This window comes from Osmerus mordax, chromosome 20, assembly GCF_038355195.1.
Source record: "Osmerus mordax isolate fOsmMor3 chromosome 20, fOsmMor3.pri, whole genome shotgun sequence".
NCBI classification, from domain to species: Eukaryota; Metazoa; Chordata; class Actinopteri; order Osmeriformes; family Osmeridae; genus Osmerus; species Osmerus mordax.
In genome coordinates, this window is record NC_090069.1 from 12,347,515 (window position 1) to 12,375,452 (window position 27,938).

At 44.0% G+C, this 27,938-nt stretch overlaps 1 protein-coding gene and 1 long non-coding RNA gene across 3 annotated transcripts in view; one reads left to right on the forward strand and one right to left on the reverse strand.

The window, feature by feature from the left end:
- The window catches only part of ctif (CBP80/20-dependent translation initiation factor), a 166,384-nt gene that overhangs the window by 36,829 nt on the left and 101,617 nt on the right, over positions 1-27,938 (forward strand). For both annotated transcript variants that reach the window (XM_067258345.1, XM_067258346.1), the window contains exons 2-3: positions 10,945-11,174; positions 27,802-27,873. In XM_067258345.1, the coding sequence (XP_067114446.1) occupies positions 10,995-11,174; positions 27,802-27,873 (252 nt within the window). In that variant the 5' untranslated portion in view covers positions 10,945-10,994. The remainder of the gene's footprint in view (positions 1-10,944; positions 11,175-27,801; positions 27,874-27,938) is intronic.
- Positions 21,341-22,525, reverse strand: LOC136964290 (uncharacterized). The gene is made up of 3 exons (XR_010879055.1): positions 22,415-22,525; positions 21,560-21,709; positions 21,341-21,405 (listed from the first exon to the last, which is right to left on the reverse strand). It is a non-coding gene; the product is annotated as an uncharacterized lncRNA (long non-coding RNA).

A 27,938-nucleotide genomic window follows, 5' to 3' on the forward strand; every position in this document is an offset into this window, starting at 1 on the left:
CTAGTTGTGTTATGCTAGCTAATTTCGTTTTGACTGGCAACATACTGACTTTGCTCATCCACAAATGCCTGATAAATAAACGCATAGAATGGAGTTCACTTCTCTTGCTAGGCTACACGATCGCGCTGCCAGGTATCTCACACTGTAGTGATGTTGTTCGTGAACGATTCGTTCATTTTGAACGACTCATTAATATGACCCCCCCCCCCCCAGTTGAAAGGAACGAATGACTCGAAAAAAGATTTGTTCATTTTACTGAACGAGATTCAAAGAACCGAGTCAGTAATTCAATTAAATGAATGCCTTTTCAATGACTGAATTAATTGAAATAAATCTTTGATTTGAATTTTTTTTTGGTAATGCGTCGTGTAGGTCTTAAATTTCAATCTTTATGGTTTTAAAAGGTCTTAAAAAGTTCTTAATTTTGACTTACTGAAACCTGCAGAAACCCTTTACTTGTTCTTTTATTGATCCATTTCTCCCATTTGGGCTTGTCACTAGGCAGTATCTCACTCTTTCTCTGCAGCATTTTTTCTCCGGGTCTCTTCAAACGATGGCCACCTTGCAACACATCCAAGCTGGGGCTGATGCTTCTGATTGACTGTACTCTGTACTTATAACTGGAGGCAGCTATTAACTCGTTAGCTATCTAGCTCACCAGCATTGCTAACTAAACTAAGCTGTAAAACAAAGCTGCACTGATGTAGTGTTAATTTAGGAAACCTTAAAGAATTGGACGTGCTGGGATGCAAATAAAACGTATTTAACCTGTTGAACAGCCACAAAATATCAGGGCGCCGCTTGACAAATTCCTTTTCTACAGGAGGGATAAAAGACGCTCCTGGTGGAAATCCCTTGTTGAAAATTGCCGCTCTTTTCTTCTTCCTTGGCAGTTTATGAAGAGCCTTTCCCATAGCACTGTGGTAATTTTGACATGTCAACAAACTGAAAGAAAACAGACGTCTGATATATCAAGCCTCAAAGTTGTCCAATTATACAAAACATACCAACAAAAATAGTCTGGTTACATTGTCGGCGGTCCAAACGATCAAAACCAAGTAAAAGATTTAGTCCAAAAACACTGTATTACATCCATAAATAGCCATGGACTCTTGTTGCAACATTTTATATTTGCCGACTGAAGCATCCAGTCATTCACGTAAACTTGGTCATAACTTTGATTCTATTGTACATTTTCCTGATATGTCAAAATGGCTGTTGTACCTTTTGATTTACACCTCATTTGACATAATAGGAGCTTCCATCCTGTCCATGGCCTTCAACAGCCAACGAGTACCCCATTCAAATTATTTTGAGTATTTGTCTCGAATATATTGAGCAGCGTTGTACGGACACAAATCAAAATATTGCTTCAAGCATCAATGGTGGATTCTTCCTCAAATAAACACTCATTGCTATGTTTTTCAACGGGAGGATTGACCAGAAGACTAGAAACTGTTCAGAAGAAGAAAAAAAAAAATATACAAAACATGCCTCTGACTGGTTTTGAACCTATGACCTTACGTTCAGCATCTCATCCAATTGAGCCATTCCCAAACTTGGACTTTGCTAAGTTCTGTAACTGGATCATAAAATAAGACGTTTCTCCAATGGCATTGTCAGATTTGGTCCAAGCTCAAACAGCTGTAATTCAGTCATATTTTCACATATCAAGGTGAAACTTTGCACGGTACTTCAGAGGGGTGTCACCTTAAAGCCTATTAGGTTTGAAAAACTAGGGCTGTTCCCGACTAAGATTTTCTTTGCTCTACTTAAACACTTCTGAAAATCGACTAACGTTTTATTTCTTCTATAAATGTCACAATGTTGTTCATCAAACCATTTTGTGTGATGTTATACCTCACTGTTTTAAGAGATAATCTGAAAGAAATACGTAAGAAGGCTGATTAACAACTAAACCAACTGGAAATGTTTACTCCTCGACAGGTCTGCAAACTGCTTAGTAAACCGAGATTTGTTAAAACGTTTGTTAACCGGTAGGTTGAGGTTTACAAACATTGTTTGAAAAAAACGAGGCGACAAAGCGTTTGCTGACCTGTCGAAGAGTAAACTTTTGGTTTCTTATATACTACAACAATACGTCGGAATATCCCAAATCCAACACGGCGAATCAGGAGCAGATGCCTTGTTGTCAGAGCAATCAGCTGCACTTGCACTGGTGACGTCACGACATCTCCAAGGCAACATATAAAACAACTCTGTGAAGTTTCAATAACACAAATACATACTTTATTTCGTGAACAGAACAACTCTGGCTGAGATATCACAGAAATTAACTTTTGTATTATTATTTACTTCTTTTTTTATATCAAAGGTAAACAGGTAAACTGTTAATTTCTGGTAAAAATTAAAGGTGATGTGTGAACAGTTGGTGAAGTTCATTGGTAGCATGAACGGTTGTGGATACTTCACATTCTGCACGTTTTTTTTTTTTTTATGGCATTCTGCACATTCTGCACAGCCATCTGGGGGTCCACTGGGTTGGGCACTGTGGCATTTTCAGACAAAGCCACCTGACGCTCACTCTCTTCAAGGATCTTGATCAGATCTTCATCGCTGATGACTTCCGTCTCAAGCTCTTGCGGTTTTCAGGTCTGGTGCAGCTGCAGATGGCACACTTTCAGGATTTTTCACTCTGGGAACAACCAGAGTAGCTTCCAAAGCTTCAGACATTTCTACTTTTTCCTCAGGACACCTTCTGGAGTAGTTGCGTACTGTGGTTTCACTACTGTGCCCACTCACTGCAGTGATGTGACGATCTTGGAACCCAGCTTTATCCAAGGCTGTTATGATGCTGTGATTTGTGTAGGTCTTGCTCAGGTTGGCATCTTTCGACAGGATCTTCATGAAATTGCCAATGGCTTTGTGGCCCAGTGTCTGCTTGTCATACCAAAGGGAGCATTTCGGGTTGTTTCTTGGGCCTTTGCCACAGTGTATCCATGTCAGGGTGAAGTTTGGCAATGTACTGCTCGAATCTGGCAACCGGGCAGATATCTTTGTCTGAAAGGAAGGGAAAACTGTAAGGAAGGAAGATTGAATCTGCAGAACACCCATGAAATTCCATTATGGATCTCTTTGTCTACCTGGTGTTTCAAAGATTTTCCCTTCGGTGGCGGCTGAGGTGTCATCTTCTCTGTGATTCTTATCCTCTTCATCGATGACTTGCTCAATGTACCTTGGACCTGCACCATTGTTGAACACTTGGAATGTAGTTTTCGTCATTCCATGAAGGTTGCAGAGGTTCACGTCCTCTGCAAAACAACTTTTTTTTACTGTTCTACTAGATCTACAGACAAAAGATCTAGATTTGTTGTTTCTCCATTTTCATCTGACCTTCTCCAAGTGTAGTACATCAAGGCAAACATCACTAGGGATGGGTATCGAGAACCGGTTATTTTTTAGAACCGGTTCCCAGTTAACCGACTCCTTGGAATCGTCAGCCAAATTCTTTAACGATTCTGCTAACGGTTCTCTGTGCCGTTGCGCATGCGCAAACTTTTATAGTTTATTCGGACTGCAGCAAACATGGCAAAGAGGCAGAAGCGTTCTTAAAAGCAAAATTTGAAGGCGGTCTCATTTTTTTTCAAAATAAATGTTTTTAAGCTCACCATGTTCAGTATTCAGAAATCAAAACATTTATTCACCATTTTTTTGGCCAAGCGGAGCCAGCCAGTCCTGTGCGCCAAACAGAAACGTTAACTCAATGGCCAGCAAGCGAAAGCTAACCAGAGTGTATCATTCACACACTTTGGGTTCACATCCAAAAAGGTGGCACTCAAAGATGAAGAGGCACTGAATGACAATGCACTTGTTATAAAACAATGTGCATCGAAACAACTTTAGCCAATGCAACCTCTTATGTCAGTGTTGCTTTACGAATACTAGCCTACCATATAGAATAATAGTAGAATACTAGAATAATAGCATATCGGATTATACAAAATTGTTAAGTGTGTGTTGTCATGTAGGCAATAGACTGATTGTCTTGGCTTGCATCCATATAATAGTTACTGTAATGTTATACCTACTGCCAGAAGCGGCATTAACTGTAGAACTCCCTACTAGCATCACATCAAACCCAGAATGTGCATGCATTAGCAGGGCACTTTGGTGGCGTATACGGGGCCGGTTCTGGTGGGCCGGTCTGGATCAAAGTCCAAGGCCTTTTTTTACTCCCAGTCCGTCCCTGCCTACTGCATATTGAGCAAATTTAGATCGGTATTGCGCAACAATCGAGAGATGGGGACCCCCCCGAATATTGACGGGTATTTCGCACACTGAGTGTTACCATTTAGTGCAATAGTAGCTACAGAACATATACTGTGATGTGTAAACTGTACTGTATCACATAGCGTTTCAGACACAAACTTTTCAACTTTCAAACTTAAACGGTGCACTCCCAGCGCACATACCGGCAGTGATCTACGGCAGTGGTTTTCAACCAGTGGTCTTTGAGGGAGTGCTAGGGGTTCCCCAGCAAAATTAGTTAATAGCGTCACAATCACTTAACCACTTAACTTTGGCTATTTTTGAAAAACCTTGAAAAAGTTTGCAAATCTTTGAATATTTATCTTTTTTTAAAGCGAAAATTTACTGATATCTTAGTGGCCGTTAGCTGTAAAAATCCATAGATTAGCCGCACCGTTATATAAGCCGCAGGGTCGAAAATTACGATAGATAAGTTTGGAAGTGAGGATGGCAGGGTTGCATACATCAAAACTATCATCTCAGGATGTAAATTTGCCTTTATCTCCATCTATGCCCCATCTCAATATGAACCAGATTTTTTCTCTAATCTACACACAGTTTTATCACATCATCAAGATTTCTCTCTAATCATAGGTGCAGACATGAACGCTTGTGTGAACTTAACATTGGATAAGTCTCTTCAACAGTCTACCTCCACACAATTGCGTGTGTGTCCAGGGACTTGAATGACTTTCTTTCAGCTCTTAATTTATCAGACCTATACCGCACAATTAATCCCACTTTCAAACAGTACACCTTCTACTCAGCCAGACATCAGACCTTCTCCAAAATAGATAATTTATTAGTTTCACCTACCTCTTTCTCTAAGATTCGTAATGTTTCAATTAAATCCTGCTCATTGTCAGATCATAGTATAGTCTCAGCTCATCTTACACTCCTGGGCACTCCTCCTAAAGCATCACCCTGGCGTTTCAACACCTCTCTTCTCAAAAATGAAGATTTCTGTCTTTTTCGGCAATGCACTAACACTATTTATAGAACTTAACATAGGTTCAGTGGGGAACCCCAGAATCTTATGGGATTCAATTAAAGGCTCAATAATAGATTCATCAATCTCTTTTTCCTCTCATCTTAATAAAAGCAGACTCAGATTGGCATCTGATAATGTGTGCCGCCTTCAACATATTATCCATGCAGCTGACACAATTGATTTACCCTGCTCAGTCCTGTCACTAGATGCTGAAAAAGCCTTTGACAGGCTAGAGTGAGATTATCTTTGGACTGCTCTGGACACTTTTGGGTTGGGTCCACAATTTATTAAAATGGTCAAGGTCTTGTATGCCAATCCTTCAGCCATGGTCTACACAGGCAATATTTGCTCCACCCGGTTTCCTATAGTAAGGGGCACCCGTCAGGATTGTCCCCTCCCCATTATTTTTCGCCCTCTCTCTCGAACCATTGGCTCAGAAAATTAGACAACACCCCTCTGTACCTCCCATAATTTTTTGCAATACCGAACACAGGATATCATTATATGCTGATGATATCTTACTCTATGTCAACGATGCAGGGTCCTCAATTCCACATTTATTCTCCACCTTTGATTTATTCAGCTCTTTATCTGGTTATAAAATCAATTGGACTAAATCATCATTAATGCACTTAAATTCAGCCCCATCACTCACGCCCCTCCCATCCTACATTCCAATAGTAAGGCAGTTTAGGTACCTTGGTGTGGATATATTCCCTTCTATATCTCTCATTGCATCGCGGAACTACCAAGGCATATTTAATCAAATTGAGAAATATCTTGAACGCTGGTCTTGGCTCCCAAACTCCCTTCAATATATATCAATAATAAAGATGGATGTACTTCCTTGCATTAACTTTTACTCCTCTATGGTTCCCCTTGCACCCCCAAAGAGGTATTGGGAAAAATTGGAATCACTCACATCTAAATTTGTATGGAATTGGAAGAGACCACGTTTGAAATTAAAGACCCTTCAACGAGCCAGGACACAAGGAGGATTAGCTTTACCAAACTTTAAGATGTATTTTTGGTCTTTTGTTCTTCGCCCTCTGTCTGGATGGTTTAATCCTGATGCCTCTGTCTCCTGGAGACCGATTGAGGAGAATTTGTCACAACCTCATAGACTTCAAGACCTGGTGTACTCCAATATACCATCCAAAGAAGCTAAAAAAGCTTAGGTCCTCTGGTGTCTTTTTTGCTCACCTGCTGCACTGTCATGAAACATGTTATGGTCGATCTTAAATGGCACAAGCATTCTCCTGGATTCAATAATTTTTATTTTCTTACTGGCAACGCACCTTTTTCTTTTCCACAGTGGACGGATAGGGGAGTTTATTTTCTTCAAGACTTGTATGATGACAATGGTCTACGAGCTTTCACTGATCTGAAGGCTGTATACAGTTTGCTAGGCAAATCATTTTTCCTTTACTTACATTTACATTTAGTCATTTAGCAGACGCTCTTATCCAGAGCGACTTACAGTAAGTACAGGGACATAGGGTAAGTAGGGTGAAGTGCCTTACCCAAGAACACAACGTCATTTTCCACGGCCGGGAATCGACCCAGAAACCTTCAGATTACTAGCCCGATTCCCTAACCACTCAGCCACCTGACTCATTTACTTGCAACTGAGATCTGCCATGAAGGCATATGGTTTCCCTTGGGGAGTACCGCTCCTAACACACCCTTTGCATAAAATATTTGCTGTACAAAAACAGACACGTGGGATGGTCTCAAAACTTAAATACATTTATCTCTGAGTCTTATGCATCTTTACCAGTAGAAAGTGTATGGTGTAGGGATCTGCCTTCTGAGGATGAGAGAGAGATTTGCTGGGACACAGTATGGGGGAATCTTCATGATACCTCCAAAAACCCTGATCATCAATTAATACATTTTAAATTTATACACAGGATGTATATCTTACTCCTAGAAAACGTCATGCGATGAAAATCATCACATCTCCTAAATGTGACCTATGAACACTGAATACATTTACATTTAGTCATTTAGCAGACGCTCTTATCCAGAGCGACTTACAGTAAGTACAGGGACATTCCCCCCGAGGCAAGTAGGGTGAAGTGCCTTGCCCAAGGACACAACGTCATTTTGCACAGCCGGGAATCGAACTGGAAACCTTCTGATTACTAGCCCGCTTCCCTAACCCTATCCTGCCGGACCATTCAAATATGGGCATTAAAATGCCCATGTTTCCCGCCTTAATATCTTCCATCGCCGTCCAATCACCGATTTTATTTCTGAAAACTGCCAGATACTCATGACAAGTTAAGCTCAAAGTACATATCATTGGTTAAGGGGTTACTGGGAGGGGAAAATAAATGTATCGTCAGCAACGGCAGCCATTGTTTTTCGAGGTGGAGCCAGAGCGGAGACCATGGGAGATAGCCTACAGTGTTAGATTTACAGCTTCGAATTGAAATCGGAGACGATATTCTGAGTAAAGACAAGTTTCTTAATATGTGTTGTCAATATTGTAAATTAAAAGTCTAAACTTTTTACTTACGAAGAATTTGTTTGTGGGAGTGACGCAAGTTTTTTCAGGAAAGAATTGCCTGTCCTGCCCCTGCCGTGTCGGCAGGACAGGCAGTAATGACGTTAGTAGCACTGTTTAGCCTCGATTTGAGCAGATTTCTAAAAAACTTAGAAAAACAACATTAACTAGCTAGATTATATACACTGTAAGCTAAATGTACATGCCTTGTTTGGCCAATTCGGTCGATTGTGGAAGAAACTCCAACGTTTTTTAGTTATCGAGAGGAGTATCCAGCCATAGCGCTAGCTACTTTTGGGGCAGAGAAATTTCGGTTTCCCCCATGTTTCCACTAGTCACTAGAATGGTCATAACTTTTAATCAAAATATGATATTTCTAATCTGTCTTCTGTTCTACATTGCCCACAGATTTGTGGATATTCCACCTGCTCAAAGTTGTCCTCCATCTTGTAATTAAAGTGGTTAAAAATGAAGTTGTCTGATGAGGTATGGTGGATGGAGAAGTTTTTGTAAAAAATGGCTGCCTGAAATCACCTTGATAAAATATGATTTGCCTTAAGTAATCATATATTTATTCACATAATAAAAATCCCCTAGTTCTGTTCTTCAATATGGTGTCAACAGTTAAGGTGTATGATTTAATATGAAAATTCATAAAATTTGCATATTAATATGAAACTCTTTCTATTGGCTAGTCTCACCGCAGCAAAGAAAATGTTGGCCTTGCGATGGCAGCTGCCTCACACTTTATCATGGCAGCAGTGGTCCAACTCATTCCTAGACATAGTTATGATGGAGAGATCAGTGGCCCGTGTCCATGGAGCTAGTCAGAAAGATTTACGTGCATGGGACGCAGTTTACACTTTGGTTAAAGAAAGAGTGCAGCATTAGTATACTTCACTGAAGGTTTTGTTGTTTTTTTTATGGAGGGAGAGAGACCATGGACTGGGGTGGGTAAGGGGGTCGCCATGGGGTGGGGGGGGTGGATGATTGTACTGTTTTTGTTATCTGTATGTTTTTGTATTTCTACCTTTATATTATCAATAAAGAATTGATTAAAAAAAAGAAAACAAAGAAATAAGGCAAATGTACAAAGTTTCATAATTGTGGGACTTATGGGCTGCAAATGGCATCACTGGACATATTGGGGCGCCACCGATTGTCTCACGTGGGCCATGTTTGGTATGGTAGTTTCAACATGCCAAATTTCACAACTTTTTTTTAATCTTTGCTATAGACTCCCATGAAACACACATAATAATACCTACAGTATTCCTCCTACCGGAGGAACCCTAATAATAGGAATACCAACAAACACAATAGGCTTTGTCCTGACGGAGGAATCCTAATAACAAAACCAATAGGTTTCCTTCTTCTGGAGGAATCCTAATAATAAGAAACAAACACAATAGGCTTGGATACATATAGTTGCACACTGTGCTCGTAGAAAGCACAATTTTAAAATTCTTTAACAAGCTAACTTGTATTTTCAACAATGAGTGACTTGAATATTTAACCTATTTGAAAAAAATTACTTTTCTCGCTAGTCAATCTACTTCAGACAGGCTGCGGCCAACACGACAGTAGCAACTCGACACATGGCCGATTATTTTCTTCTTTAAAATCTTGATTTTATTTGGGGACAATGACATGGCTCGATAGCTGGCTAGACTTGTTTTTAAACATACTGTCAAATTATAATTACTGTTTGGAGAATATGTCAACTTTGATGCGGTCATCTCACATCCATTTTCTATTCAACTCGCTCCACAGGCTGCGGCCGTACTGTAGCCTAGTACTAGTATATGGCCGATACTTTGTTCGTGAAAATCTTGATATTGATTTTGGCACAGTGACATGGCTGGTTAGCTAGCAAATCTTCTTGTCAAACATACTGTAAAATGATATTTACTGTTTGTCAACCGTACACAATGTTATTGCGTTTTAATCTGGCTAGCATAACGTTAGCTTTTGGGCTAATAGCTCATCCAAAGGAAAGCCGGTGTTGGTTCTATGAGTTGAGCGGACTAGAAATATCAGAGTTGGCTAACGTTAAAAAACGTTAGATTTTCTTTTGCAAAACGCATGAAAACATAAATTAATGTTTGTAAAACATCGTTGGCAAGTGACCATGGTATAAGCGGGATAATGCCCTTTGAGGTGTCCAATATCACCTGATAATGGCCTCCGCTGCGCGTAGGACGGTTTACGCCTCCGCATCGTCTATTATCAGGTGATATTGGACACCTCGTCGGGCATTATCCCTTACTTATTTTTTCTTATCTTATCGACCCAAGATTCGATAAGAACTGGATTTGAAAATCGGAATTGGAATCAATAAAAAAATAAGATACACATTCCTAATTATAGCATGTATACTGTCCGGGTCACTACCTACTAGAACCTAACATCTAGCTTGAGAGGATACCTTTAGTTATGCTAATGACCTCAGGTAGATTAGCCCAAAACACACACTTGCTCAACTTTAATGCCTGTTAAGTGACCAAACGCCTTAAGGCCTGTATCTAATCATTCTTCCAGGCAGATCTCCATAGGTCTTATAGCAACAGCCAGCTCCAGGCAGGGGTTACTCCTCTTTACATAGCTGATATCAGGCAGTGATGTAAAAAAGCTTAGCAGAGTTAGGCCTCTCCTTTGCAATGTTTGCTTGGTATCATGACTCCTGTACACACAAACACACCTCTTTAACAAGACGTGAGAGATACAAGAGTTGGTAGAAAACAGGGGAAAATTGGATGGAAAAAGAAGGTCGACGGGGGCAAATGGACACTGGTGGAGAAGATAAGTGTGGGCTAAAAACTAAATGAAACAAAGTGAGAGGATATAGGCCTGTTTAGGTTATCTGAAGGATGGCAGTGGGGCTAATATATTTTTTGTTGTAAATGAAATATTAAACTTCTATTGCATCATTAAAGAACCTCTGGGGCAAATATGGGGCAATTTTCTTCCTACTTCCTTTACAGGATGTAAATAAGATTGATGCCTGTACTTGTGGAATAGCATCATTGCGACCCTAAATGTTAGTAGGGAACAATCCTCCTCAGAGACATCAAAGAATGCAAAATGCAAACGCAGTTCTCACTTGACAGTGTGTATCACTGAGTTTTTATCAAAATCTCTATAATTTTCACCTCTTTCTCCTCCTTTGCAGGTCCCACCCCTCTTTGCAGGTCCCGCCCCTCTTTCTCTTGTTCCCTTGTCATGGAGAACTCGTCTGTGGCATCGGCGTCTTCTGAGGCGGGCAGCACGCGGTCGCAGGAGATTGAGGAGCTGGAGCGCTTTATTGACAGCTATGTCCTCGAGTACCAGGTGCAAGGTCTACTGGGAGACAAAAGTGAGGTGGACGCAGATGGGGAACAACCCCAGTCGCACATTTCACAGGTTAGTTTATAGGGTTAAGCCGAGTACTTGGCTGAAACAAGTATCCGGTATGGATAATGTACTTTTTATGAGCGCAAGTATCATCCGAGTAAAATGTGTCAATATCCGTACTTGTAATGAATAAAAACCCTCATTGGGTAGTGCTGCAAGCAGGGTTCTAAATTAACACCCACAAACCTGCCAAATGCGGGTTAAAATTCATTTTGGCGGGTGTTAGTAAAAACTTATTAGCCAGTTTGGCCGGTGATGCATGAGGCATTACATGCATGATACATAAGGCTCTGTTCTCGGTCATTTATCCCCCTGGCAGTATTTTTTTTAACAAATACAATGACAGTTCAATCAATTCAGCAATGAACATTAGATGAGAAACATCTTCAAGATCAATTTAAATAATATACAACTATAAAGAAAAAAAAAAAATAAAAAAAAATAATTGTCAGCAGAAAAGGAAAGAGGCACGTTGTACTATAATTAACAAAACATTTCATATAATTCAACCAGTTTGACACTTTTTTCATTATGCATAGAGTTTAGTATTTTAATGAGGTAATTAACGTCATTTAGAAAATGAGCAAATTTAGGCACTATAGAGGAAAATTTACATTTATGTATAAAGAACTTAGCTAATAAAATAGAAACATTCCCTATGTATTCAACATCTGAATTGCAATGAGAAAAAGAACAAATAACAATGTATTGTCAATACAATATCGGATTTAAATTTAGAGGTAAAGAAATTTGACAAGTCAACCCTAAATTTACCAGTAAGAGGGCATTTAAAAAAAAAAGATGATCAATAGACAATCAGTTTTACAAAAAGTACAAGTTAGCTCATTATTGCCAAATTTCAATACATATTCATTTGTGGGGTAGATTTTCTGTAGAATTCTTAAATGCACATCCTTAACTTTGTTAGGGATACAGAATGTACAGTTAGGTCCATAAGTATTTGGACATTGACACAATTTTCATCATTTTGGCTCTGTATACCACCACAATGGATTTGAAATGAAACAATCAAGATGTGCTTTAAGTGCAGACTTTCAGCTTTAATTTCAGGGTATTTACATCCAAATCAGGTGAACGGTGTAGGAATTACAACACATTTTATATGTGCCCCCCCCCACGTTATCATTAATATTTAAGGCCGAGTTCCTTTTTACACTTCTTTTTTTCCAGAGCAAAAAAATAACTGTTTTTTTTCTCCCCCATTTTTAGCCATTTGGCTCTAGTCCTTATAAAGGCACCTTTAGTGAATCTAAGTAAAGATCATCCATTTCATTTTGGAGTTTCAGTAAAGTAGCTTCCTCATCTGAGTCAAGATTGTCTTTGGACAATAATTTGTCAAGATTGTCTAAAATACGATTGACCTCTAAGTTCTTTACCACGGATTGCTATTTGTCTAACCCTGAATTTAAAGAGCTCCCACCTTTGGGTATGACTCTTGGAGTCATCTTTAAATATAGAGGCAACATTTACAACCATTTCTGTGTTTTGTTTTATCAGAAAGTAACTTTTTGTTGAATTTCCAGTAGTCACAAATTATCTTACAACTGTCTATGCTTCCTGAAATTGTAATAAATCTATGATCTGACAAAGGTGAGTAGCCAATTGAAATATCAGAGATAAACTGAAAATCATTAGCGGATAGGAGCCAAAAATCAATCCTTGATTTATGAGTGAAAGCATTATTATTCCAAGTATATTCTTTGTTATGTGGGTGTAAGAAGCGCCAAGCATCAATAACCTGTAGGTTATCACAAAGAAGCTAACAATTCTTGGATACACTGTTTCTCATACGAAATCTATCCAGGGCATCATCAGGGGCTTCATTAAAATCTCCACCTATCAGCACACAAGCATCTCTGTACTTGCTTTTTAAGTCAAACAAGATCCGGATCAAACATGCATGTATTTAAACAGTTGTTATTATGTCCATAAACATTGCGTATAATAAATAGTGTGTTATCTATCTTTAATATTATTATAATCCATCTTCCTTCCCCAGAGTAAACTGTATTTGTTATATCACCCTTAAAATTATGAAACAAAATTGTAACCCCTGCTGAATGAGTTGTGCCATGACAAAAAAACATTGAGTCACCCCATTGAGCTTTCCAAAACTTTGCATCAGTGTCACAAGAATGTGTTTCCTGCATTTCCTGATCGTTAAGCAGTCTCAAAAATTGTATCAATATAAAAAATAATACAATCCCTTTCTGTAATCGTGATACCCCCCAGAAATGTTCACTGTACCCCCAGTCAAAGCAGGCTGCATCCGGCCCAGTTTGGTATACAAAAAAAGGGCCGGTCTTGGGCCTGAAACTCCCGGGCTGAAAAGTGGCCCCACTACGGCCCTGTATATATATATGTGTTACAAACCCTCCCCAGATGTGAGTAAGTTGCCTAGGGCGGGGAGAGGATGCAACGCTGCAACCCCAATAGGTAACCAGGAAACGAGACCAGGTGACAGGGAACACTGGACACAGGGATATATATACATATAAAGGTTTATTGGCTGGATAAGTAACCCCGACAAGGGTACAAGGGAATGGAGAGCGTTGCCAAAGAAAAGAACAAAGTAAAACCACCTATCCACAAACTAACTAAACAAAATTACAAGGGGTGGCACCCGCTCCTTACCTATTGTTTCTCCAACAGGTAAACTACCTACATGATGGGAGGTGTAAACCCATGGGTAGCTTGCCTGTCCCCTTGTTCCTTGCCGGGGGCCAAAAGAAAAGCTACACCGAGTGTAGATCAAAACGAAACTAATAAAAATACAAACAAAACAAGGTAGAACAAACACAAACAAACCGAAGTCAAAATAGCAGAATGTCACAGTAACAAGCAGAACACTGAAACAAGGTCTGTCAGCTCTCCCCCAACTGCGCGGCGTCTTATGCCATCTCCCGATTGGCTGTGTGGTAGTTGATTGGTCGGGAGCGAGATATGGGACTGGCCAATCAGGACGCACCTGTGAGAGAAGGAGGCAGCGGGGAGGGGACAAAAAAGGGACAACGAACAGAACCACAGAACACAGAACAGTACACAAGAACAGGGGTCGTAACAATATGTTTTGGTTTTTACTCGTTTAGAAAGAAAACCAGTAGTCCCATCGGGAACCCACACATGTAACAAGAGGTTATATCAACAATCTCACAAATCTCTAAACTAGAATATTGATGATGTACAATTATTGACAAGAAGCATCAATTATTAGTATAATTTGTGTCCATACTCACTCGGTACAGGCTACTAAACATCAATCGTAACCCTTTTACCTTTTTCCCTTTTATGGAGCCAGAGCAATAGACTGAAAGAGAAGGGAGTTAGCTAATAAAGTAAAGTAAAAAGTTAAGATTAAACTAAATGCTGCGGTGGTTGGGACCAGTGATGGGCAGTAACGCGTTAGAAGTAACGCGTTACTGTAATCCGATTACTTTTTTCAAGTGACGAGTAAAATAAGGGATTACAATTGCAAAAACAGTAATTAGATTACTGTTACTTTCCCACAAGCAGGCTGCGTTAATGCGTTGCTGAACCGTAATTTTGTTTGTGAGAGTGTCTCATGACAATCACGTATGAGCGGTGCGATGTCAGTGCGTGTGTAGATTAACAAGAGATAACATGGCAGGGAAGTGCACAGACATTTGGAGGGGCTATTGCTCTAACATGACTCTATAACTCTAAAAGTGACAAAAACATTAGCGTCCGCTGTACACTGCGTGGGAAGAAAACTTTTATCTACAGGGAAAAATTCCACCTCAAATCAATGTGCATAAAGTTAAAAGATTGAAATTAATAAAACAAGTTTTGAAAAAGAGACTGTTAAATTTGATTAGATTTTATATTTACATTTAGATTTAGGGGATTCAGGTGATTACAAGGGGAGTCAGGTGGCTGAGCTGTTAGGGAATCGCGCCAAAGCTGGGGAACATTCGTCTACCTGGGGGGGGGGGAAGAAAGGAAAGGAGGAAAAAAGAGGGAAAAAAAGGAAAAAAGAGAAAAAAAAGAGAAGGAATTTTTATGGCCCAGACCTACATCACCAATGTTTTTTAAATGTTGATGTATATCAGGAATCACAATTAAAACCTTATATTCTATTTCTATAGACATATATATGGGATAAAAGTTAATCCCAAGGTTCTGGTTTGACTAAATTGTTGCCAGAAATTCAAGTGGTTATATATTTTTTTGGGAAATCACCTAATCACTGTTTGGTTAATAACAAAACAATGATGATACTAATAACTGTTAAATGAATATTTAAAATTAAGTTGATGTATTTAGCAGAAACCTTTATCCACAAAACACACAAACTAAGCATAGGAAGATACATTTCGGTTGTGATCAAACTTTTATTTTGTCATCACAAAGCCATTATATAGTAGTAAGTGAATCCCTCCATTCACTTATTCAACAGTAACTATAGACAATAACTTAAATATATACAGAACAGTAGTGAATCCCTCCATTCACTTATTCAACAGTAACTATAGACAATAACTTAAATATATACAGAACAGTAGTGAATCCCTCCATTCACTTATTCAACAGTAACTATAGACAATAACAGAAAACATTAACAGAACTATTAACAACATTAAAGTGTTCAGTGTCCATGCCTCTGAGAGGGGGGTAGAGGGGCACTAGCCCAGTGTCCATGCCTCTGGGAGGGGGGTAGAGGGGCACTAGCCCAGTGTCCATGCCTCTGGGAGGGGGGTAGAGGGGCACTAGCCCAGTGTCCATGCCTCTGGGAGGGGGGTAGAGGGGCACTAGCCCAGTGTCCATGCCTCTGGGGGGGGGGGTAGAGGGGCACTAGCCCAGTGTCCATGCCTCTGGGAGGGGGAGGGGTAGAGGGGCACTAGCCCAGTGTCCATGCCTCTGGGAGGGGGAGTAGAGGGGCACTAGCCCAGTGTCCAGGCCTGTGGAGCAGCGACGTGGACAGGCACCTGTGAGGTCACCGGAGCCAGCACCAACAGACATGGGGCCGAGGGTGGAGCAGGGAAGAGCTGACGCTGAGCATGCATCTTTATAGCCACCGGTGTTACATCTGTGGGCGGGACCTTTCTTTTAAACCGCACCTGGTCCACGGTGCTGCAGGGCAGTTGGTACTGGAGAGCCGGACCTGGGTGGGGGAGCGCAGATGGAAGGCGCACATTAGCAGGAGGGAGTGGGTCGGCTGCTGCAGACAAGCGACTGGGCAAGTTCAGCCCCTGCATAACCACAGCGTTGTCCTACTTCTTCACCCTCTTGTTGTGCCACTGCACAAGGGTGGTGTGGCTTACATCCACCAGCTGCAGTGTGGTCTGCTGCATGACCGTCCCATTTGCCAAAATGCGCTGCCTGATTTTACTGTAGTCATCCAGGATTAAACTCCATCTGGACACTGCCCCAGTCCCCTTCTTCTTGGGAGAGTGATGGATGGCACAGAGCCTGACAAAGATCAGTTCAATCAGGCGGCAGCAATCAGGCCATTGGGCAAGCGGGGCAGTGGTGGTGAGTGCGTGCCTCTTCATGCTCTCCACCCCTGGAGTGAACTCCTGCCTCTTCTTTGGAGACTTGAACCTCCCTGTGTCCAGCCTGCTCTGGTGTCTGGAAGCAAAGGAAACCCTCTGCTGGTCGTAATCCAGCAGGTTCTGCCACAGAGCAACAATGTTGCTTACCTACACAGAGAGAACACATGAGAAGACAAACATTTTTGGCAGGGCACAGAGGGAATGTAGCAAGACAATAAATGTTATTGACCTGCTGGTTGGTGAGGGCCAGAGAGGACTGGTTCCTCAGCTCCACCAAACGCTCTGCCAAGCTGTCTACTCCGTCTAAGCCGAACATGCCAGAGTCCACAGCCTGAAAATAAACAAATGAGCATCACAATGGAAGGTCAGTGAAGTGGGACAAAACGCAGATACATTGATTTTCTTAAGACACCAGGGAGGGAGCAGCCGGGAGGCAGCAGGCAGGGAGGTAGCAGCCACTGAGGCAGGAGGCAGGGTGGGAGCAGCCATGGAGGCAGGAGGCAGGGTGGGAGCAGCCATGGAGGCAGGAGGCAGGATGGGAGCAGCCATGGAGGCAGGAGGCAGGGTGGGAGTAGCCATGGAGGCAGGAGGCAGGGTGGGACCAGCCATGGAGGCAGGAGGCAGGATGGGAGCAGCCAGGGAGGCAGCAGGCAGGATGGGAGCATCCATGGAAGCAGGAGGCAGGGTGGGAGCAGCCATGGAGGCAGGAGGCAGGGTGGGAGCAGCCATGGAGTCAGGAGGCAGGATGGGAGCAGCCAGGGAGGCAGCAGGCAGGATGGGAGCAGCCATGGAGGCAGGAGGCAGGGTGGGAGTAGCCATGGAGGCAGGAGGCAGGGAGGGACCAGCCATGGAGGCAGGAGGCAGGGTGGGAGCAGCCATGAAGGCAGGAGGCAGGGAGGGAGCAGACATGGAGGCAGGAGGCAGGATGGGAGCAGCCATGGAGGCAGGAGGCAGGGTGGGAGCAGCCATGGAGGCAGGAGGCAGGGTGGGAGCAGCCATGGAAGCAGGAGGCAGGGTGGGAGCAGCCATGGAGGCAGGAGGCAGGGTGGGAGCAGCCAGGGAGGCAGCAGGCAGGGAGGGAGCAGCCATGGAGGCAGGAGGCAGGGTGGGAGTAGCCATAGAGACAGGAGGCAGGGTGGGAGCAGCCATGGAGGCAGGAGGCAGGGTGGGAGCAGCTATGGAGGCAGAAGGCAGGGTGGGAGCAGCCATGGAAGCAGGAGGCAGGGTGGGAGCAGCCATGGAGGCAGGAGGCAGGGTGGGAGCAGCCATGGAGGCAGGAGGCAGGGTGGGAGCAGCCATGGAAGCAGGAGGCAGGGTGGGAGCAGCCATGGAGGCAGGATGGGAGCAGCCAGGGAGGCAGCAGGGAGGGAGCAGCCATGGAGGCAGGAGGCAGGGTGGGACCAGCCATGGAGGCAGGAGGCAGGGTGGGAGCAGCCATGGAGGCAGGAGGCAGGGTGGGAGTAGAGAAGCTTGGGTCATCCAGGAGACTTGACACAGCAAGACTTGGTTTTTCCTGGAAGCCCTCATCTTCTTCCTCGCCCTCATGAACATCCTCCAGCATGCCCTCTGTCTCCTCTGAGTCGGGGTTCACCTTGAGAGACTTCCCAGTCTGACTCAGCAGGTAGTCAACACCAAGCAGCTCTCCTATAAAATAGCACAGACAGTCACACACATTATTAGCTGTATTTGTAGCATTCTATATAGATCCTGTTTAATATCAGAGTAGTGTTTCTGTATCATGTTATGAGCAAATAAGTGTATGGTTTGCTTTGGTAATGGGCATAGTAAAAATAAAGCCTTGTTGAACTTTAGTTAGAACACAGAAAACCCACAAACAGTATTATATATCCAGATATCACCATGACATACCAGTGTATTTGGCAGGTGCGTGAAGGTTGGCACAAATGCCCGGCCAAACACTTTCAGGCTGTTGGTGTTTACACAGTGGGCCACACCCCCGGAATAGGTGAGGAGGGACGATGGCTTGCTGGTCACTGCTGCAGTCCCCCGATCCTGGTTCCACCTATTTAGGCCTTCCAGGAGGTACAGCTGGAAATTCAGTGCATTTTCACTGTTTCCTGAAGAAAATATATAAATGATGTCGGCCAATTAAAAAAAGGTCTTGCTTTTCAATCTGAATAATGGTTTCATAAAAAAACATAAAATTACTGAAAACATTATACATAGGAGAGACACCAACCTGGAATGAACCTGTTTAGGTGGCAATGAAACGACTCCAGGGATGTGGACCCCCTGGCACAGCGGTACCTGGTCAGTACGACGCCCCCCTTGGTGGTGCTTCCAACCTCAGTGTACAGCTGCACCCCTGGCATGTCCTGGATGCACTTGACGTGGTGTTTCTGCACACGCCAGATGTGCTCCATGCGCACCTGGTCCAGCAGTGGCACCCCCATGAGGTCTCTACCTCTTGCACCCCCCAGTTCCTGCAGCAGCCGGTCGATGAGGCTGATGGTGGTCTCTTCGCCGCGTGTCTTCCTGCAGAAGTAGAGGCTCAGCTCCATCTTGGAGATCTTGGTGTCCACCACAAGATCCGTTATGGATGGCACACCCTCCTACCTGAGCTGCGCTCTCTTTGCCTGCCGCAACAGAGTGAGGTCCCCTGCATCCCACTCAAAGATGCAGGCAGACAGAGAGCCCATAAAGGTGGGGTAGAGTGGGTGAGCATCGGTGGTGCAGCCGATAGCCATCCTCCTCATAAAGTGCCAGATGTCCAGCCGTATGTGGAGGTCTGGCCACTCTCCAAACCTGGTCTGCAGCTTGCTCGGCCCCTCGCTTTTGCAGCAGCCACATTCCACGTACAGCAGCACTGGGGGTGGAACAGCTGCCTGGCGGTACCGCTCCATCACACCAGACACCATGTGATCCAATCCCGGCCCCTCCTGCAGTGTGAGGACACTGGTCAGGATCTGTCCAACCTCGTTCCCAAGGGAGGTCACCCAGAGAGCTGTCCCCTTGCCATGGCCAGACAGCTTCTTTGTGATCTGGAATGTGACAAAAGTTAATGTTTATATGAGAGTATATATTACATACATGGTAATGTACACAGTAATGTACAATTACACAGTCAAATGATGTATTACCTTTTTGGTTGAATCCATTTTTAAAATGGAGCCAAACGTGGAGGTGATGCTGGCCTTGATGTGGTCCATGCGGGAGAGGATGTCCCTGCCGTACACAGACAGCAGCCAACGACTGGTGGGAATTTCGATGGGCTCAGGGGGCTCCTGGCAGACTACTGGGAACAGACTGGGTCGATCCACAAAGTCAGCACACTCCCCGAGATAGTGTGCCAACCGGGTCAGCCATTCCTCCCCATGGTTCTCCTTGAGCTGCTTAACCAGTCGTGTTGGACTGTTGCCAAGGGTCCTTTCCCGAAGCATCCGAATGACACGAATGTCACAAGCATACCTGACATGCCCATTGTTGGAGTGATTAGTTACATGTTTATTGGAGGGTAATGTCAGTTGTTATAGGCTTCACAATTACCATCTTTTCAAAAATGCATTACTCACTTGCAGGTCAGGATGAGCCGGAACAAATTCTGGTGTGGCAGGTCCAGCTGGTCCCTGACAGTCTGACTGGTAGACAGAGTGGTCAGGAAACACACCAAGCACCTGAGTGTCTCTGTCACCATTAGGTAGTATCTGTCAATGTCAAGGACCTTCCGAGCTCTCCTGTGAATGCCAGCACCCGTCAACTGCTTCCCACAAGCTGGGCAGAACACCCTCACCCTCCAAAGGCGGTAGGGCATCCACACCATCAGCCAATGGGTGAAGAAGCGGTCAGGTGTTGGGGTTTGGTGATAAAACAGTGCTGGAACAGGGGGCTCATACCACAGCTTCAAATCTGGCCGCAGTTTGCCAGAGTGAAAGAGGGTGTTGGAAATCCACCTCTGATCTTGAACAGGGATTGACTTGCTCAGCTCACCCGGCAACCAGACAGAAGCTGTAGCCCCAGTAGCAGCTAGATGGATTTCTCCTGTCCCATCCTGTTTGGGAGACAACAGCAAATAAGAATATGTTTTTTTGCATTCAAAAAGGCTACTCTCAAGATGACTTGAAACATAACCAGACAAAAAGGAGACGCTGTACTCACAGTGGCTACTTCCAGGCTGGTGCTAACAGCAGGGCTGGGGGTCCTCACAGAGGATGGAGAAGGAGCAGGGCTGGAGATCCTCACAGAGGATGGAGAATGAGCAGGGCTGGAGGTCCTCACAGAGGATGGAGGAGGAGCGGAGCTGGGGGTCTTCCTCGCCACAATATTGGGCTTCACTGAGGCAGACTGTGACCCACCAAAGCGTGATTTAGTGAACTGCAAGGAGAAACAGAGTTAATTTTGTTATTCAGCACATACAAAATGATTTATACAAAACATGAATAACTAAGAAAATATTTACCATTGACACACTCAGAGGGGGCCGCAGGAAAGAAGGCTGGGCTGCAGCACCAGTTGACAAGTCTGAAGCCACAGACTGTGGTGCCTGAGGTGACTGAGTGGCAGTCTGCTAAAACAACAGCATGTCATGTAATGTATCAGCAACAGCATTGTAAGAGACCTGAGATGCAAGATAGTCAGATGTAATTTTTTTAATACATCACCTTAACAGCATGGAATCCACAATTACAGACCATGGACCCTCCAAATAGGGCGGTCTGTCCACGGGCCTGCATGGGGCATTTCTCAATCTGAAACAATCAGAATAGTTATTCAGCCAGAGTCACTCAGCGTACAGTCCATTGTCTGATATTATCTGCACCATTGTATTGACCCTTTTTCATCAAGTGACCTGCAGTCTAATGACTGGAAGAAGTAATAAGCACATATTTTGCAGTACTTTACCTTTTGATAGAGGTCATGCCATTTCCGCTGCCTTGGGGCAGGTCTATTGCCTCCTCCAGCAGGCCAAACCCCTGAGCCAGCAAATGCCCTCAGCCTCGCCATCCACTCTCCATCTCCCATGGATTTATGGCTCTTAGGCTGGGTGCTCATCTAAAATAACAGAGACATATTAATAACCATAGTTACAACTATGTATGGAAGCATGGTGTGCTGAACCAACTTGTGCATACTCATAAGTACAGTAACATAAGCAAACTAGACTGCTAACGGTTTTTGTTTAGTTTTTAACAGCTTACTGTATCTACAATGATTGACAGATGTCATTCTTACCAAAGCTTCAGGTAGGATAATTATAAATTCCATTATTCATTGGAGGTAGACCCACTTTAAATGAATGTAAGTAGCTACAGTAAAGGACTAGTTAATATTTACACTAAAACCGTAGAAGTTTAGACTAGGTACTGTAAGCAGACCCCGCAATGTCGACAAGTTAATACTGAATGTTGGTTACTGTACTGCACTGTCTGTACTGTAGCTAGCTACCTACTGTACCTCCGCTTGTCAGACGTAATAAACGTAGAGCTATAGCACGTTAACTAGTTAAATGATGAAGTAACCAATATAACTAATGTTATAATAACACTTACTTGAATTATTGCGAATATATCCTGCCTGTTTCCTCTCACGATTACATTAGAAATTAGTGTTACTGTAGTACAGTAGCGATTGCTAATATTAGCTAAGGTGACTAAAGTTTGACATGACACTGGACAACAACATGTTAACGTGACTTTGCCTGACTGATGTAATACAATCTATTCCTATAAGTAGAAAATAAAATTAATGTTCACTTACTTTGATGCTTTCTTGTACGTTTGTACTGACAGTAAACAGTATGCTTATACAGTGACAGCCAACAGACTTTTCTTCTGACAGAAAGTTTTCCAACGGACTCACAATGGAAAGAAGCGCTGTGATTGGCTGTATCCATTCTCACTCAAAGACGTGATTGGCCTAAATCCAATCCACATTGGACAGTTAGTATCCTGATTGGATGGTGAGATTGGAGTTTAGGTAGCCGATCCTGCCCCAGGTAGGGCTAGTAATCAGAAGGTTGCCGGTTCGATTTCCCGGCAGTGAGAATTGACGTTGTGTCCTTGGGCAAGGCACTTCACCCTAGGGACATTCCCCCCCCCTTCACCCAGGGACATTCCCCCCCCTCGGGGAGAATGTCCCCGTACTTACTGTAAGTCGCTCTGGATAACAGGCTTTTATCCAAAGCGACTTCCAAAAGAGAGCTTTACAAAAGTGCATAGGTCACTGATCATAACAGCGAGATAGCCCCAAACATTGCGGGTAACCAAAACATGAAGCATACATTGTGAAAACTAAATAAGTCCCAAAGGGAAGAACCATAAGAGCATGTAGTTAAAGAAGATACAATTAAACAACATGAACCTCGAAAAAATTTACAATATTTTTAAGTTAGTTACAACTAACCAACAATAGCAACAAGTCTCTCATTAAGAGGCATTGTGATCCTGGAGGAAACATCAGGTCTAGACAAACATTCCTAAGTGCCGTTGTACTCCCGGAACAAGTGCGTCTTGAGCCTTTTCTTGAAGGTGGGGAGACAGTCAGTGTCTCTGATGGAGGTGGGGAGTTGATTCCACAATTGGTGGAATCAAGACCGTAGGTGGCGGGTGGGGGTGTAAGGCTGGAGCATAGACTTGATGTAGTCGGGTGCAGTCCCGTTCACCGCTCGGAAGGTTATATGATGGAATATGCAGAAAGAATAGAATTAGGCTGAAAGGTCTATTGCTTTATAGCGTATTCAGGTTGAGCATCATGTTTTTGAAAAGTAACTAAGTAAAGTAATTATTAAAGTAACTAATTACTTACTTAAAATAAGTAGTCAGTAAAGTAACTTGATTACTTTCTTGGAGAAGTAATCAGTAGTCAGTAACTAATTACTATTTCCAAGTAACTTGATCAACACTGGTTGGGACAGACTTCTGGGGGGCGAGAAGAGGAACGAGGCAGGGGATGAGGATATCGACAGAGAAACGTAGAAAAAAATATATATTGCCAAATGGCTGACGGGTAGTGAATGGCTTGTGTTCGATCACGAAAATGTCATGTTTTGTCAGGATTGCCGCATGTACGCGAAATAAAAAAACAAAACAAACAATTTCGTGGTGGGAACTAATAATTTTAAGTCGAGGCATTAAAGGACCAAATAATTTGGCTAGTGGAGATTCTGATTGCCACATTGGCTGGTGATCAAAAAAGTTATTTAGAACCCTGGCTGCTAGCTGTGTCTGTCCACGTCGTTCTGTGATAGGCCAGCTAAATACAGATCTCTGTCTCCTCGCCTACTGTACACAGCCTGCTGCAGTTCTGCTGCCTACACAGACACAATAATGCCATATTCACAGCTCTCTGTCAGCTTGCTACCTTTCTAGCCGAGTTACTTTCTGTAAACAGTTTTTACCTAAATATAACAACCTCTGATCAACCCATATCAATTTCAGGCTTAAATAAAAAACTTCTGGTTTTGCCCTGCCAACTTCCGGTTTAAGCCATGCCCATTCAGAGTACGGATACAGTTAATTTAGTTGGTTGTAACAGATACAGATAAAGGTGTACTCACTCATCCCTATTAGTTTATTTAGATACTTTTATGAAAAGCAAGCCTCAGTTCCACCGGCTAGTTAGCCAGTTAATTTTGATATGCTTATGCTGATACTAATGCTAAGAATCAGAATCAGAATCAGAATCAGAAAGGGATTTATTCGCCATGAAAGTTTGCACAGACAAGGAATTTGCTTTGGCAGGAAGGTGCATACAATAAACATATACCTAAAATTTAAATATGTGGACTAACTATACTAAGGGTACATAAACTAGCAGTACTAAGTGGGATAAATATAAGTTGCCGTAAATTACAATATAAAAATACAAAAATACAAATATTACAAAAAATACAAATGTACAAGATACCATGTTGTGGTGCAGTGCAAAAGCAGTGTGTTTTAAGCAATAAGTCATTTGAGTCAGTGTGGTCCCTTGGCCTTGTTGAAGAGGCCAACAGCGGAAGGGAAGAAACTGTTTTTGTGGCGTGAGGTATTGGTCCTGATAGACCGCAGCCTTCTGCCGGAGGGGAGTGACTGAAACAGGGAGTGTCCAGGGTGGGAGGAGTCGGCCACAATCTTCCTCGCTCGCCTCAGGGTCCTCGAGGTGTGCAGGTCCTCGAGGGTAGGCAGATTGCAGCCAATCACCTTCTCAGCAGTACGGATGATACGCTGCAGTCTGCTCTTGTCCTTGGCAGTGGCAGCAGCGTACCAGACGGTGATGGAGGAGGTGAGGATGGACTCAATGATGGCTGAGTAGAAGTGCACCATCATTGTCTTTGGCAGGTTGAACTTCTTCAGCTGCCGAAGGAAGTACATCCTCTGTTGTGCTTTCTTGATGAGGGAGCTGATGTTCAGTTCCCACTTGAGGTCCTGGGAGAGGATAGTGCCCAGGAAGCGGAAGGACTCCACAGTGTTGACTGGGGAGTCACACAGGGTGATGGGGGTGAGTGGGGCTGTGTTCCTCCTGAAGTCCACAACCATCTCCACTGTCTTAAGAGCATTGAGCTCTAAGTTGTTCTGGCTGCACCAGGTCACCAGGTTGGCCGCTTCCCACCTATAATCAGACTCGTCTCCACCAGAGATGAGCCCAATAAGGGTGGTGTCGTCCGCAAACTTCAGGAGTTTGACGGACGGATGACTGGAGGTGCAACTGTTGGTGTACAGGGAGAAGAGCAGAGGAGAAAGGACGCAGCCCTGAGGTGATCCGGTGCTGATGGACCGGGAGTCAGAGACTTGTGTTCCCAGCTTAACGCACTGCTTCCTGTCAGACAGGAAGTCTGTGATCCACCTGCAGGTGGAATCAGGCACGTTCAGCTGGGAGAGCTTGTCCTGAAGCAGGGCGGGGATGATGGTGTTGAAGGCAGAGCTGAAGTCCACAAACAGGATCCTGGCATAGGATGCTGGGGAGTCCAGGTGCTGTAGGGTGAAGTGGAGGGCCATGTTAACTGCATCGTCCACAGACCTGTTGGCTCTGTAGGCAAACTGCAGGGGGTCCAGTAGAGGGTCAGTGATGGATTTAAGGTGTGCCAGCACCAGGCGCTCGAAAGACTTCATTACCACAGAGGTCAGGGCGACGGGTCTGTAGTCATTATGTCCTGTTGGCCTTGGCTTTTTGGGCACAGGGATGATGGTGGAGGACTTGAGACAGGCTGGCACATGGCATGTCTCAAGGGAGGTGTTAAAGATGTGGGTAAACACCGGAGACAGCTGGTCAGCGCAGTGCTTGAGGGTGGCTGGAGAGACAGAGTCCGGCCCAGCTGCTTTGCGGGGGTTCTGCCTCTTGAAAAGTCTGTTAACTTCACCCTCCTGAATGGAGAGAGTCGTCACTGTAGAGGGGGGGAGGTGGGAGGCCTCCTGGGTGGGAAGGGGTAGTTCAAGACTGTCCAATTGTCTTTCAAATCTGCAGTAGAACTCATTCAGGTCGTTGGCCAGGCGGGAGTCGTTAGTGGAGTGGGGGGCTCTGGGCTTGTAGTTGGTAATTTGCCTGAGCCCTCTCCAGACAGAAGCAGAGTCGTTTGCAGAGAATTGGTGTTTTAGCCTCTCTGAGTACAGTCGTTTAGCCTCCCTCACCGCCTTGCTAAACCTGTTCTTTGACTCCTTGAAACTGTCTTTGTCCCCACTCCTAAACGCGGCCTCTTTCTCTGACCTCAACCTTCTGAGTTTAGCTGTAAACCAGGGTTTGTCGTTGTTGTAGCTTACCCTGGTGCGTGTTGGTATACAGCAGTCCTCACAGAAGCTGATGTATGATGTCACAGCCTCTGTGAGCTCATCCAGACTATTGGTAGCAGTCGTGAACATGTCCCAGTCAGTGCAGTCCAAGCACGCCCGCAGATCCTCCATAGCTTCACTGGTCCACTGTTTTGATGTCCTCACAGCAGGCTTACAGCGCTTTAGCTTCTGCCTGTATGCAGGAATCAGGTGGACCATGGCGTGGTCAGAGTGACCCAGTGCTGCTCGGGGGACCGCATGGTATGCTTTGCTGATTGTAGAGTAGCAGTGATCCAGGGTGTTTCCTTCTCTGGTAGGGCATTTGATGAATTGTCTATATTTTGGGAGTTCTTGAGTGAGATTGCCTTTGTTAAAGTCGCCTAGCACAATAACCAAGGAATCCGGATTTTCATGCTCCACACTCAGTATCTGGCTGGCGAGCACACGTTGAGCCTCGTTAACGCTAGCCTGCGGAGGCATGTAGACGCCAACCAGAATGAATGATGCAAACTCTCGTGGCGAGTAAAAAGATCTACAGTTAATAAAAAATGATTCCAGATCAGGAGAACAGTGCTGCAGAATCACTGTCACATCTTCACACCAGCCACCGTTAATGTAAAAACAAATACCACCGCCTTTCGTTTTGCCAGAGAGCACAGGGTTACGATCCGCTCTCAGCAGTTTGAAACCTGCTAGCTGTAGCGCAGAGTCTGGGATCAGTTCACTCAGCCATGTCTCCGTAAAGCACAAAACGGAAGATGAATGAAAGTCTCTGTTTTTCCACACCAGTAGCTGAAGTTCATCCAGTTTGTTGCTCAGTGAACGCACGTTGGAGAGAAATATCCCCGGTAACGCTGTGCGTGCCCCACGCCGACGGAGTCGCACCAGAGCACCGGCTCGTTTGCCTCTCCTACGGCGCTTCGCTGCTAGGACAAAGCCGAGGGTGGCTTTGACTATAATTCCCACTAATTCCGCCGCTGGAAGCAGAAAAGTGGGAAATAAATCCACAGGAGTTGTAGTCCTGATGTTTAGAAGTACTTCTCTAGTTAGAGAACCCCGGAAATCTTGGCAGAACACTGAATTAACAGACAAAACAAGACAAAAAAGAGCGCACCTAACGACCGAGGCAGCCATCATCGGCGCCATCTTGGATTCAAAAAAAAGCAAGCTCCATTCCCTAAAACTAAAACTCCACCCTGACATTAGTTCATTTGACCTAGTCAAGTTAGTTCAATGTTCCTTGACTTAATAGACTGATTGTATTGTCAAATATGTCAAAATGTAGACAAACAGGTGATTGTGGTGTGTTATGCCTATGAAATGATTATTCTAGTCGATCCATGACTGCCCTTCAATCTCTGTACCCCCCCCCCCCCCCCCCCCCCGTCTCTAAACAAGTGGACAGAGGACTGCAACAACAAGAAAGACGGGAGTTGGTCATCTTCGCGGGGGAGAGGATCATCCAAACCAGTGAGTTCTGTGTGTGTATGTGTACAGTTATGGGGATGGGGGTGCCATCTGACAGACAAAGGTTT